Here is a 14560-nt window from a genome sequence, read left to right as displayed (position 1 = left end):
TTCTCTCTACGTTGTAAACAGAACAAAAAATTCGTATATACGCAAATGAATATAAGTAAGACAGTTGTTCGGTTGTGTGTTTGATCATTATGAAATATAATGTTTCTTGTCATGCGGATCTTTCTTCAGGCAGTTCATTATGGCATATGGGGCGTTACCGACGAACGCGCTAACGTTACAGCTCGTCCAGGCCAGCAGGGGTAGTGTAACCCTGTAGTTTAGTTTGTATACTCAGTGGACAGTTTATAGTTTGGTAGTGTATTTTTTGTTTTCAAAGTCTTAAAGGTCGGAAGTCATTTCACGAAATATTGTACTAACTAGCTATTATAATGTTGATGGTCATAGATAGTTACATCAGTCGGAGATATTCAGTAATTTTCAGTAGTCCCTGGTGGTCTAGTGGTTAGGATTCGGCGCTCTCACCGCCGCGGCCCGGGTTCGATTCCCGGTCAGGGAACTATCCTTTTTGACGTCCCATAATAAAATGATCACTTAAACTGTGTTCAACTAATAGTTCAGCGGCTCTTCGAGAGCTTCTAGAAGTTAAGTAAGCGCAAAGTGAAATTTCCAAATGCAAAAAGCCCAAATGCGCAAGTTAAGCTATCCCAACCTTATCTGTCCTAAAATGACACAAAATTGTGTGCCCAATACTTGTAGTGGATTTGTAGCACGTGGTTAAATTTTCATGTGCCGTTTCATTTCTATATATGGTCAGCAGAGGGTACTGTTGTACAGATAACAGTGTTCCTAATCTCTGTCTTTCCCTTTCTGTCTGTCTGTCTCTCTCTCACAAACACACACACACACACACACACACACACACACACAATAACAACAATAGCTGAGAGGAAGCAATTAAAGTTACCATGCAATCCATGGGGGATTGCTGGTAGGTGCATCCTGATGGAAAGATAATAACCCTGTAACTTCAGATGAACCTTCTGAGTGTAGCCTCAAGGCCAAAGAGCCAACTCTCTCCAAACGGATGCAGCCAGAGATAGCATAGTTTCTTCAAAGTGGAAAGGGGAGTGTTGGGCATGTCTTCTCTTTTCGTGTCTTCTCTCTGACAGGTAATCTCTTCTGTTACCTGACATGGGTTAGGTAACACTTTGGATGTTGCCAGATTTGTCTCGATCATCTTTGTTATCTATAGGAAGCCTGTGTCTGATCACTATCTTTGTATAAACAAAAATGCTCCATCCTCTTAATCCCTTTTATCATGTGTGGTTGGATTTTCTCCTCTTCTTTTTTTCTTTGTTAAGGTGCTGTAGCAAAGTACAGTGTGGGGTGGAGATAAATTAGCTGTCTAATGAAAGTCAAAGTATAAGTCACTAACCTAATAAAACCTTTAATACTTTTGAAAACCAAAGTATAAGTCACTAATGCAGAACTAAAGAAGTCTCTCGGGTGATAGGCAAAAATGTCGCTGAGTATCTTTAACCAAGTCCAGTTGCCCTTGATTTTAATTATGACGTGGATGACTGAGAACCTTCATGTACAGATATAAGTCACCAGTTGTCTGTCTATAGTCGGGCAGTTTTCCTGCCCGACTATAGACAGTTAATGTTTAATGTTGACACAATAATGAAACCCACTAATTTGTGTCAGGGTTCAGTTTTATGTTTTAAAAACATTTTGAACACATATTTTTGATATTTGTGTCTCTTCTGTTCTACATAAGATTGAGTTTTGATTTGATGGGATTGCAAAGTGGCTGATGACAGTACATTCCAGAAACTTGGAGGGTTAGAGTAATCTGACTGTGTGTGTGTGTGGTGTTGCTTCTGTCAGCAAACTGTCATTAATTAATAAAACAGTTTTGCATTTCTAAACATCTTACAGAATTTTGCTTGTGAAAAAAAGCTACCCCAGACCACATTTATTCAATAATGCAGTGTTTCCACACAAAAGCACACAGATAGTAACACAGTGCCCACAGCTGACCAACTATAAATCAACTACAGAGAGGTGGCTGACAAGAAGGAAAACCCCCTTTTCTCTCTATACCCACCTCTCCCTCTGGCTCACTGCCTCTCTTTCTCGCAGCATTTTTCTGTGACAGCACCAAATACATAGATGCCCTTCCTCCTCCTCTTTCTCTCTTTACTTTCTTTCTCTCTGTCTTCTTACACTCGTCTTCTCTCCTCCCTCACTCTCTATGAAGTCCTTAGGGCTGTGCCTCGTGGATTATGACAATGAGGATTTTGTTTTGTGCATCTGTGCCTTCTTGACTTGTTGAGGGATGACTAAAAAGTAAAGCCCAGACACAGTATGTCATAGGTGTTGAAATGGCTAATGCTGCATTGGCATTACTGTTGGCCAGGACGCTGGCTTATGTGCTGCACTTCACCCAACTAAGCCTGCATCAAGCCTAAACTGCTCTACCTAGAGTTCCCCCAGTCACAGTTTGTATTTGCCATTTGCGTGTTTTGTCAGGGCATGTGCCCAGTTTAAGACTTGAGCCATAAAATTATGACTTAAGGGATGGAGTTCTCTTCCTGTGCTTTTTTTTTCACCTTTGCAAGAATACATGACAGCTGAAAAGAATGAAATCAGGACTCAGGCCACAGCTGAGATGCTGACATGACACACATTTGTTTATTTTTATTTTGTTTACACTGTAGAAATCACATGAAATAGCATTCACCACCATCTGTCATAGCTTATCATAAACCATAACCAACATATAATGCATTACTTTTGTGCCATATTAATGCATGCAATACATGACTTGTGTAATAATGTTGGGTAATGTAATGGAAAGATGGAGCAGGGGCTCACAGCATGCTCATTCCTTTCTGTTATTTCCACTCGACAGCTGTTTATTTCTTTTTATCATTTATTTTGCCACCAAATCATTGTTGACATTGATATATTGAGCTTTTTACATCGCAATTGTTTTTCCTTCAAAAATAAAAATAAATGGGATTTAAAAAATGTGCATTTTGTCAGCATGAAATCCTATGAAACATGATACAAAATATTAAGGTAATGGGGCTTAGGGTATAGAGTAATAAAAGGACACATTTATGCTGCTCCAGCAACGCTGCATTGTAAAGCCAATAAATAAAACAAACAATACTGTACATGGGTCACACAATTCACTTGCTATTTCCTGAAACTTGAGGATTTCACATTGATTTGGTGACAGAAGACAACGTTGTAGCACCACTGAGTATGAAAGTCAGTTCACACATCACCTTAGAATAGTTTTCTTTTGTATGATGCGTTTAGTTTTCTTGTCTTTCCTTTTTTCTTTTACATGACATTACAAAGCTTCCTGCTATTACCCAGCTATTGAGGAAGCCCATTTTGATAATTTCCAGCATGTTTTTTTATTATCAAGCTTTTTTTAACAAGCTCTTAGAGTACAATTATGTTTTCTTCCCTTTTCATTATCAGAACCCAGATTTCCAATTGATCAAGAATTGAAGCGCGGACCTGCTCGTATCACATGTTGTTGCGTGGCAGTGCCTGAAACCTCGCCAACCGTTTTTTCTCTGTTGGTCTGCCATCATTAGCCTTTGGTTGACTGGAAGATGTTGGGTCTCCTGGGGACAGATCTGTTCAATTACATATAGTATATAAACAAAGCTGTATTTTTTTCAGGGTTTCAGTTTCATTTGGACATGTCAGTCCAACTTGCTTTAATCAAGATTCCAATTTTGCTAGTTCCTCCTCATAATTCTCTTCTTTATTTGTACTGTCCCGATCACATTCCTGTGTTGTGCTGTCAGCACAAGTTCTTGTATCCAGATGTCCGGCATCGCAGGGAGAAGAAAGGGCACTGCAACTCTCTTTGCACTTCCATTGAAATGTCATTTGTTTTTCAGTGCTCGCCCACGCTTAAAGCAAAAACATTGTTTTTTTTCCAAGCATGGACGTCAAATATAGTATATTGGTTACCTATCTGTCTGTGTCACAGACAGAGTCACTCCGTATGATTATACGTTTGAATTCGAACAAGACTGGCAGCACTGCTTGCCGTAGAACTTGTGGTTGCAGACTCCATGCTGGGGCACCAGGTAACACCAGTTGAAGTAATCTCTACACGCAAGGTCTGTGGGAAAAGGGTGAAAAAATACTTATGAAAGCTTATTTCTATTCTGACAAGGTATTTTAAGATAACTCTGGTCAGACTACAGATTACAAGGAACACAGTTTTTAGTTTGTATACAAGCATCAAAGTAGTACTACATTATGTTAGAGCTTTAGTACCTTTCTTCTCAGTTTGTGGGCAGAAGTTGGTGTTGCAGGCCTGGGACATGGAAGGTTTAAGATGCAGGGCACAGCCAGGAGAGGGCTTCTCTTGGACCAGACACTGAACCGTCCTGGCCTGCACTCCTCCTCCACATGTCACTGTGCACTGTAGAGTATAACACATTCAGTGTCTCATCAATCATGAGCTTACAATGTAACTATCAACAAAGCAGAAACTCTGTAGACAAATAATGTAATGCAGCGCTCCTTGCATAGTCCAGCTATGTAAACCTGCTCTAAGTTAACATACCTGGGACCAAGGAGATGAGTGCCATTCTGCTCGAGGTGGAGGTTGAGTGAGGGTTTGAGGTGGATGGGTGCGATGATACCTGCTCCATCGGTGGACTGGCGGGGTAGTCCGGACATTGCACTCAGCCAGGATGCAGGGCCTCTGGAGCTCTACTGCGGGCTTGGGGACATGGTGGCACTTCTTGGCAGCAAGCTCTCTGTATTTACCTGCAGTGTCCTAAAGAAAATTAAAGTCAATTAAAAATATTGTAACATATAAAAAATAAATCAATATATACTACAGGTATTTATATACATACATACACATATACACTTGTATATAATATAAAGCAGTAAATTGTCACAATTAATTTTTAAAGTTGTTCATTTCAAAACTAGGAATTTACATTTTGCCATATTTGAGTAAACACAGCACATGTAATACACACCTTCTCTGCACACTTGATTAACCGTGCCTGATAGCCACGACCACATGTTACTGAACACTGGGCGATCAAAGGAGGAAAGGAACAGAGAAGAAACTTATTTCCATTAGCTAAAAAATAATTTTACATAATGCATTACTACAGTGCGGTGTTAATTTAAATTACGTATTTTTGGCTCATGAATTACCTCTTGCCACGTGGAAACAAACCACTGGACTTTGCGTTGTTTCTGGCAGCGTTTGATGAAACAGGAATCTTGACTGGCGGGTTTTGGCAGGCCTGCACACAAACTGTCTGGCAGCGTATGTGTGTGGGCACCTGGGTTGCTGCTCGTACACAAGACGGTCCTCTTCCTCAAGCCGTTGCCACACTTCCGAGAACACTGCCACATAAACAGAAATGTGACGAGGATAAACGTTGATGTCCTTAAATGTCCTTAAGCGCCTGACTGGTAAGATCATCTGATTATGACGCAACGACAACAACAACACCACAGTATTGTTAGTGAATATTGGCTTAACGGGTTAAATGTTTCTAGTACATTTGTAGTACATCCATCATTTTAGAGGTAGCCTGCCCGCCTTCTTCCTCTTAAAAGTAGGGATTTGTTCAAATGCCACAGGCCAAAGATCTTAGCCAAGCCAACCTTGCACAGAAAGCGTTTCTACCATATAATTCACATTCTCCACACAGGGAGTTATTGTGCTTTACTTTCTTAATAATTCCTTTGAGGTAGTCCAACAATTCCCTCAATATTAATTCTTATCCTATGCACACATCTTATGGCACCGCTTAAATCAAAATCTTGAAAGTGTTTCACCACATTCAAGTGTGCCACAGAGTACCAGCGAGGAAGTAAACTGGACACCATTTGTGGCAGGTAGTTAAGGACACTTGGGGTAAAACGGCAGTTAAAAAGGTTTAATAGTGAGACAAGTCACCACGCGCAATGTATAAGAGTTGGACAGAGAACAAAACATTCATTCATGGTTTAAAGCCACTGAGATCACTGTCATAAAATGTGGTGAAGCCATCAGTGCTAGGCTTCATGTAGAGTTCTTTAGCCCAAATGGTGAATGTGCAACTTTGAAGTGTTTTTTTGTTTCTCCTTCTATGGATAACTAATACAGCAGCATGCCTGTACTGACTTACATCTGTGCATGCTTGTTATTATTCCTACATGGCAGATCACTTTCACACAAGCTTACCTGTGACCATGGCCCGGTGCTCCAAACTGGTGGACAGCTGTGTGTGTTGCAGACTTGCCTCCTGGCTGGGGTGGGCTGGGCACAGCGAGAGTCGGCCTGGCCGTCTACGTTGGCCTGGCTGGTTCTTTGGACACACTGGACCTGCCGCGCCTGCTGGCCTCCTCCACAGCTCTGGCTGCACTCCCCCCACTCTCCTACAGACCAACTGGGACAACACAACACAAGTCCGCTGAGTCAACATGCACAGCTCCTCAATCATTTAGTCAGACATGGCTGTGGGAATTCACAAATGACTCCCTGTGTTGTATCTAAGCCAGTTCTTCAGTGGCCTCTGCAGCTTATTCTATGACCAATAACTTACTGTATGTATAACAAAGGTTTAAATGGTTTAAATGGTTAACTCATGTGAAACATGTATCTTTCTTCATTTTCAGGACCAAAGCACCTTTTCACAGATACACCTAACCTCTTGGCAGACAGTACCAATAATAATAATGTGAGTGATAAATGTAAAGATTAATATTAGTATTCATCACTCTCTACTAAACACCTGTCTTCTTACATTGCTGACCTCAGACACTTTGGAGTGTTGCAGGCCTAACTCTATAAGGGGTTAGACATTTGTTCATGGCTGGCTGGCTTCAGAGCAAGTCAGAACAGCCGAAATACCAGGCTTTTTAAACAGTAACTTAAACCTCACTGCACAGTTTTAAACCCCCTCCTTGCCTAAACTCAGCACTCATGACCAACAAAACTAAACATCACCACATATTTCTCTCCTAATTGCCTCCATTTGTACTGTACACTCCTAACACGTTGGTGATTACAAAAATGTGGCTTCATCGAAATAGACATTAAGGATCCTTCATATTAATGCACAGTCCCTTGACTGAGCGCTCAGTTTGGGACGGCGCAGTTTATGTTATTTTAAGTGCATTTTTTTCCAACACTGTGCCGTGGCAGACCGCATGTCGCCTAATCCCTGAGCGTACTTCTCTCTTCCTCAAAGCTTCACTGCATCTATTCCAAGTGACCCCAAACTCAAGGTGCAGGCAGCTCAATCCCTCATCACACACTCTGTCATCCTCTCCCTTGCTTCACCCCAATGTACCCACCCAGCCTCCGAAGATCTACCCCAAACAACCCAAAAACATTGCTGTCCGCACATCGTGTTGTATATATTAACAGTCTAAACTTTATTTGTAATAATTTGGAGCGTCACTTGCTAGGAATGTTGTATAAGGAGGATGAGAAGAATATAGCTGGAAAGGGCATAATACATGCACTATGGAATCTAAATAAATACAGATAGAGAAATTCCACCTGGTCTTATATATGGTATGGCTTGTCAGGAGGAAGATACACACTGTACTATCATCAAAGAGTGATTTGAGGGAGGATGAGAGGTACTTAGAGGTGAACATTGCTATTCAGCTGTTAATGTTAAACATTTAACCAAGTAATCAACACATACATGTAACATATTTACCATGCTGACATATTTATTGGTCCTTGGTGCAGACATAGGAGCTAAACCCTCATGGTGTCATTTAATACATAAATAAATGCAAGTTGAAGACCAACTTTTAGAGCCACATCGTGTCTTTTTTGTCCATCTTTGTGTCATATTACATTACATTTACATTTACTCATTTGGCAGACGCTTTTATCCAAAGCGACTTACATTTGAGGAACAACATACAAGCGTCAACAGAGCATCAAATACAGATCTACAACTGACAATACATACTTGTAAGAGCAGCAATAAGTACTAGTAAGAGCTCATAGTACATATCACATCAATGGGGTAAAAAACCTAGGGAAGGAAGTAAGAGTTAACAAAAAGTGCAATCAAAACAAGATCATTGTAGGGGATAGAAGAAGAAGAGCACAGGAATATATGTTAGAGGTTAGAAGTTAGAGGTGTTATAAGAGGAAGTGTTCTCAGAAGAGATGAGTTTTCAAGAGCTTCTTGAAGTTAGAGAGGGACGCCCCTGCTTTGATGGCGTGTGGTAGCTCGTTCCACCATCGTGGTGTCACAGATGAGAATAGCCGGGACTGGGATTGCTTTGTGTGAAGGGATGGCAGAGCCAGGCGGAGTTCGTTGGAGGAGCGTAGCGGCTGAGAACGTAAGTTTGTATTATGGAGTTTAGGTAGATGGGTGCAGACCCAGTTAGTCACTCTGTATGCAAGCATTAGTGACTTGAATTTGATTCTGGAGGCCACGGGGAGCCAGTGGAGGTCACTGAGTAATGGAGTGACATGAGTCCTTTTGGGCTGATCAGAAACCAGACGTGCTGCTGCGTTCTGAACCATTTGGATGGGTTTCACAGCACAAGCTGGAAGACCTGCTAGGAGGGCATTGCAATAGTCGAGGCGAGAGATAACCATGGCCTGTACCAGAAGCTGGGTGGCGTACTGAGTGAGGTAGGGCCTGATTTTCCTTATGTTGTATAGAGCAAAGCGGCATGACCAAGAGACAGCAGCAACATGGTCTGAAAAGGACAACTGGTTTCTCACCACCTTGGTTGGAGTGATGGTTGAGGAGTCATTTGTAGTGTGATGTTATGGTGGATAGATTGCTTGGCTGGAATGACCAAGAGTTCAGTCTTAGAGAGGTTTAGTTGAAGGTGGCAAGCCTTCATCCATGCAGATATGTCCGAGAAACAGTCCGTGATCCGTGTCGAGACGGTGGGATCGCCTGGCGGGAAGGATAGGTAGAGTAGCGTATTGTCTGCGTAGCAGTGGTAAGAGAAACCGTGCAAGCGAATGATCGGCCCCAGTGAGGTGGTGTAAATTGAGAAGAGAAGGGGCGCTAGCACTGAGAGGAATTCTGAGACCCGTTTGAATACTGCCCGTTCAATAGTTTTGGATAAAAATGGTAGAAGAGACACTGGTCGATGGTTCTCAACTTGAGTTGGGTCAAGTGAGGGCTTTTTAAGCAAGGGTGTAACCCGGGCCCTTTTGAAAGTGGTCGGGAAGGTTCCTGAAGACTGAGAAGTATTTATCACATGAGTGATTGTCGGGACCACGGTAGGAGATATGGCTTGGAGGAGATTCGTAGGAATCGGGTCCAGTGGGCATGTAGTTGGACGGCTACGGGTCAAGAGTTCTGATACTTCGCTCTCTGTGAGAGTAGTAAACGAGGAGAGTGAAGAACCACTGACCTGGGAGGGCAGAGGAAAAGATGTAGTAGGACTGCTACAATGGTTGAGTTTGAGTGTTTCAGAGAATTGGCTAGTTATAGCCGTCACTTTGCCTGTAAAGAAGGCAGCAAAGGTATCAGCAGACAAGTTTGTGGGTGGTGGAGGTGGAGGAGGATTTAGTAGCGCTTTAAAAGTGTAAAATAATTTAACTCTTATTTGCCCCACGATTCTTGTCCTGTGTTTTTATTACACATTACGCTTGCATTGTTGGCTCCAAGAGAGGAAATTCAATGCTTCTTGATTGATGATTTGAATGATTTTTACTCGTGAAAATGTTTTGTAGCTGTGTGTAAAAGTTTTGTACTCATGAAAATGTTTTGTACTTGTACATTCAAATGTCTGAATGTGTGGGAAAGTTTTGTAGCTGTGTGAAAATGTTTGAATGTGTATCTGAATATCTGAAAAACCCAAAGTTTACAGGTACAGATCGATTCTACAGGTACAAAACAAACCTACAGTTAAAAGTAGTTTTGTCCCACATCTGACACGTTCTAGTGAATAGCCAACGGGAATGCTCGGGTTAAAATGTCATTTGACTATCGAATCAGGAAAGTCAGTTCACTATCCATCACGGATCTAGGGGGGCTGGCCTTTTTTTGTTTTGGCTTCAAAATAATGAGGACAGTTACCTGTAAATTTGGGGGATTTCCGATATTCAGATAAAAATTCAAACATTTCCACACAGCTACAAAACATTTTCACAAGTACAAACCTTTTCCACACATTCAAACATTTGAATGTACAAGTACAAAACATTTTCACGAGTACAAAACTTTTCCACACAGCAACATACATATAATATTTAAATAAACTGTACAGGATTTCTGTGATGTAACATTCAAGCTTGTACTGGTTCACTGATATTGTGGACTTATTATGTAAGAACATTTACCAACTTGCTACAGTATGACATCATACTGGCACTTCCTTAAATCTTATTTTGGCTCTCTTATATCACTTACTTACATCTCAGATATCAGTTTCTGCGCAGAAAAGTAAAATATAGATGATGAAGGTGACATATTAAAACTTTAATTAATACTGATTTATAACCCTAGTGAATCCACTGGCACGGCTATCTGCATCCATATCAAGTTATAGACCACCTTGTGATCTTTGCCTTGACTGTTATTTGTAAGTGTCACTGGAGGATGAGTAAGCGTCACCATCTCTGAACAGAAACATGGGGATCAGATATCTTGTGGACAGGGTGTCACATAGCCTCTGTGGTCTAAATGACGCTGTCTACATGCTCACCAGGGGCATTAAATAACCTGTGACCAGTGTTTCTGGCTGTGCCACCGCGTGTGTTTTTGAGCTTTCACGTGTACGTGTCAGCGTGCGGGTGTTCCTCTGCTTATATCAGTGTACATCCACACTGTGAGACAGAATGCTATCATGCTCTAAATGTGAGCGCAATCGGAAACCTATTTCCATGATGTAATGCCTGTTCGGTCCAACTTACAGGGTGCAGACACAGCAAAATGAAATAACTGCAGGACCTCAGAATAGTATGACGCGCAGAGATGGACAGATGACCAGAGGCAGCTTGTCCAGCCTAGCGTGCATGTTTTGGTCAGTCCAGCACATGTTTTATCTCAGCTCGCAGTTTATGCACAAGTGGGGCCCACAAGTTGTCCAGATGCTCAGTCAAAAAAGAAACATATGCACTTAAACAAGGACAATATGTTTTGGTTAAGTAACTTTTTATAGTCCTGTACCCCTTCAGACATTAAACCTCTAGTTATGTACACCGCCCACCCCCCTCGCACTCTGACTTAATTATGAGTTATCATGTTTGTAACATGAAAATATATATTACCAAAAAAAATACAGGTTAATGAGAAGGGCATGATTGAGGGGAAAAACTCTGCAATGTTGGCTGAATTTGAGAACGTCTGAGTATGCCTACCCCTGTTCTAAACAATACCAGGCATTGGATAAAGGTACAACTCAAAGCAGTTCTGATTGCTTAAACCATGAAACTGACCTCTAATATAGTAGGATACACAAATGAATATGATCATCAGAAACACCACTAACTACATTATATGCATTTTATGAACGTTTAATATGAAATCTGAGATCTGTATACAATGCACTGCAATGCTGCAAATATACATGTAATCAGAGTGTAAAAGCATGGAAATGCAGCCTGGAGGTTGAGACTGCAACCAATAGGAAAATGATATATTACCTAATATTAGTTAGCAAATTGTCTGCTGTTACATGAGAACTCTCTGGCCTTTAATGTTTGTATTTAAATTTGAAGTCAGGCAATATACAGTATGGTGTTACACAGCTCAATAATTCCCAAAGTGATGATAACATAATGTCATAAACTGTTACTCTACCTGAGAAAATAATGCAATAAACATCCTGATATAGAACTATATCACCCTGACAACTATCAATTTATTAATTTATTTTAAGTGATGCAATAAATTGAGGTTCTATATTTGTCAGCATTCATTTTGCATCCTCAACTAAAAACGTTTTGTCTCTAATAATGTAAAAATCTCCAGCTGATGTTATCAAGTGGTGTCTTTAATTACTTTAGCTATATAAATATAAATCTTAATATATGTACACAAAATCTGTTACTGAATACAAAACATGCAAACAGCAAAGTGTCTTGCCAATAGCTGGATCTTCACACACACACACACACACACACACACACACACACACACACACACACACACACACAGGCACGTATACACACAGGCACAACTAAGCAGACCCAGCTGTAGATAATGAAGGAGACGAGTTTAAACAGTTGTGAGATTACTTTACAGCCACTATTATCACTGCGTCCTCAACTCAGTGTAAACACTAAAATCCATTAGTGAGCAAATGCTGATGGGTGGTGGTGTGTAACTATGTAAGTGGTGGGACAGAGAGAGAGAAAATTTTTTTTTTTTACAATTACTTGAAATCAATTAACCCCCAGACATACCATCACAAAGCCCTAACATGCCAGGAGCTAAAACCAGAGAAGAGTCCCCTCAGCCAGCTGGTCCTGAGGCTCTCTGCAGAAACATGTCTCCAACAGCCTCAGGACAGTAACACCAACTCAAGCAGACCAAACCACATTATCAACAAGCAAAAATAAAAATATATTGAATGGAAAGAAACAACCAAAACACAAAGAAAATTACATTGTTATCTGGCTCTAAAAAGAGAATTCACACTGGCACACTACCTGAGCACAATAAACTGAGAAGTGTTGACAACATACAGACTGAGTGAACACAGCCTGGCGATAGAAAAGGGTCGCCACAGAGACTGCTCCCAGTGCAACAGAGGACAGGTAGATGTGTAGAGGTGCTGCTTTCTAACCTCATGTCCTAAATATTAAACCTTAAGAGAAAAACACTTTGCAAACATTTCCCAAATATACCCCGAATTCAAATTTAAATCAGACACACATAAACTCCCCTATTTACTGGGAGAAATGCCCAAATGCCAAATCAGCAATCAGCAAAATATATCTCCTCATGCCATGAACTGAGGACAACCAGTGAAAACTCAGACTAGACTAATAAATAAATAAAATTATTTTACAGAAATATTATAATATTATCATTTTTATTGTTAATTTAATAATTGTTGTTTATTGTTATTATTTATATAAATATTTTGTGTTGTTTATATGTGAATTTGTGCTTTGGCAATATTGTTTACCATGCCAATAAAGCAAATTGAAATTGAAATTGTATTGAGAAGAGAGAGAGAGAGAGAGAGAGAGCGAGAGAGAGAGAAAGCAAAGTGGAGAGAAATATCAGAGGAGCATCAACATCTAAGATAACCACGAGGGAACAGGAGAGCAGTTGTGTTGGTTTACATGAGAGAGAGAGAGAGAGAGAGGAGAGAGAGAGAGAGAGAGAGAGAGAGAGAGAGAGAGAGAGAGATAGATAGATAGAGAGAGATAGAGAGATAGATAGATAGATAGATAGATAGATAGATAGATATATAGAGGAGAGAGAGAGAGAGAGAGAGAGAGAGAGAGATAGATATAGATAGATAGATATAGATAGATAGATAGATAGATAGAGAGAGAGAGAGAGAGAGAGAGAGGAGATAGATAGATAGATAGATAGATAGATAGATAGATAGATAGATAGAGAGAGAGAGAGAGAGAGAGAGAGAGAGAGAGAGAGAGAGAGAGAGAGATAGATAGATAGATAGATAGATAGAGAGAGAGAATTCAAATTTGAACATATTTATAAATGACTTAAAAGAAAGTGAGACAGACAAACAAGCAGACAGAGGGTGTGTATTTTTGTCATAAAGACACAGCCCCTCAAATCCCTGATGAGAGATTAGAAGTGCTGCGACCCGAGGTCACCAAAGTTTGAATGACAGCTATCCTTGGTTGGCTGCATAGTGGTATCAGTGTGTGTGTGTGTGTGCGTGTATGTGTGTGTGTGGTAGGACAGAGTTGGACAGGTCACGGAGATAAAAGAGACATTAGGCCATTAGGGTTGTATGTGGTATGTTTACAGCTCAGCCTGAATCCACCCAGGTAATGGAGACTGCGGTGGAGGTCTTACAAACAAGCCTGAAGGTGCTCTGTGCAGTGTGTGTGTGTGTGTGTGTGTGTGTGTGTGTGTGTGACAGACAGAAACTGTGGTTAATGGAGGGGGACAAGTGGACACAGAGAGAGGCTACGTCTCTTGTAAGGCAAGCTGTGTGTGTGTGTGTGTGTGTGTGTGTGTGTGTGTGTGTGTGTGTGTGTGTGTGTGTGTATAGGTTGAGAGGAAAATTAAGCATCAGTTGTACATCTACAGTATCCTGAGATGAGATGAGTAAGCGGTTAAGTACAGCCTGAAAAGTGGAAATGAGACAGTCACTGTCTCTGGCTACCAGATAATGTCAGGGTGATCACACAATGTAAATGTGCAGATATAAAGCTTGAATTGTTTGGCTTGTAAAGAAACCCACAAAAGTGAGCCAGAGGTTCCCGGGGTCATCCTTGATATATGCCCTCTTCTCTCCTGAGCTGTTTAGTTTCCTGACTCCACTATGATCCATTTACCAATAGTATAATTAAATTTTCCACTATAAGTGTGCGATAGAAACATAATACACTATATGAATTTGGTTGATGTACATATACTGTATGTTTATAGTAATATGTCCCTTGTGTTATCTGATTTCTGCATGGGTATAACTGACAAACATAGTTGAGGCCATTCAGTGGGTCTTG

The 14560-nt window shown here is 40.7% G+C and overlaps 1 protein-coding gene and 1 non-coding gene across 2 annotated transcripts in view; one reads left to right on the top strand and one right to left on the bottom strand.

Moving 5' to 3' along the window:
* Positions 1–385: 385 nt before the first annotated feature.
* Positions 386–457, top strand: trnae-cuc. Its single transcript has one exon. It is a non-coding gene; the product is annotated as a tRNA-Glu (tRNA).
* A 2114-nt stretch (positions 458–2571) lies between these two features.
* The window catches only part of LOC119897891 (A disintegrin and metalloproteinase with thrombospondin motifs 16), a 60410-nt gene continuing 48421 nt past the window's right edge, over positions 2572–14560 (bottom strand). The window contains exons 19-24 of the mRNA XM_038711909.1: positions 6143–6347; positions 5122–5316; positions 4938–4994; positions 4511–4726; positions 4219–4366; positions 2572–4060 (exon numbers count right to left, since the gene is read on the bottom strand). Of these exons, the coding sequence (XP_038567837.1) occupies positions 3945–4060; positions 4219–4366; positions 4511–4726; positions 4938–4994; positions 5122–5316; positions 6143–6347 (937 nt within the window). The 3' untranslated portion in view covers positions 2572–3944. The remainder of the gene's footprint in view (positions 4061–4218; positions 4367–4510; positions 4727–4937; positions 4995–5121; positions 5317–6142; positions 6348–14560) is intronic.

This window comes from Micropterus salmoides, unplaced genomic scaffold, assembly GCF_014851395.1.
Source record: "Micropterus salmoides isolate LMB-PRFRI ecotype aquatic unplaced genomic scaffold, ASM1485139v1 Ms_hic_scaffold_11, whole genome shotgun sequence".
In the NCBI taxonomy this organism is placed as follows: Eukaryota; Metazoa; Chordata; class Actinopteri; order Centrarchiformes; family Centrarchidae; genus Micropterus; species Micropterus salmoides.
Note: the sequence above shows the minus strand (reverse complement) of the source record. Positions and strands in the feature narration are given on the sequence as shown.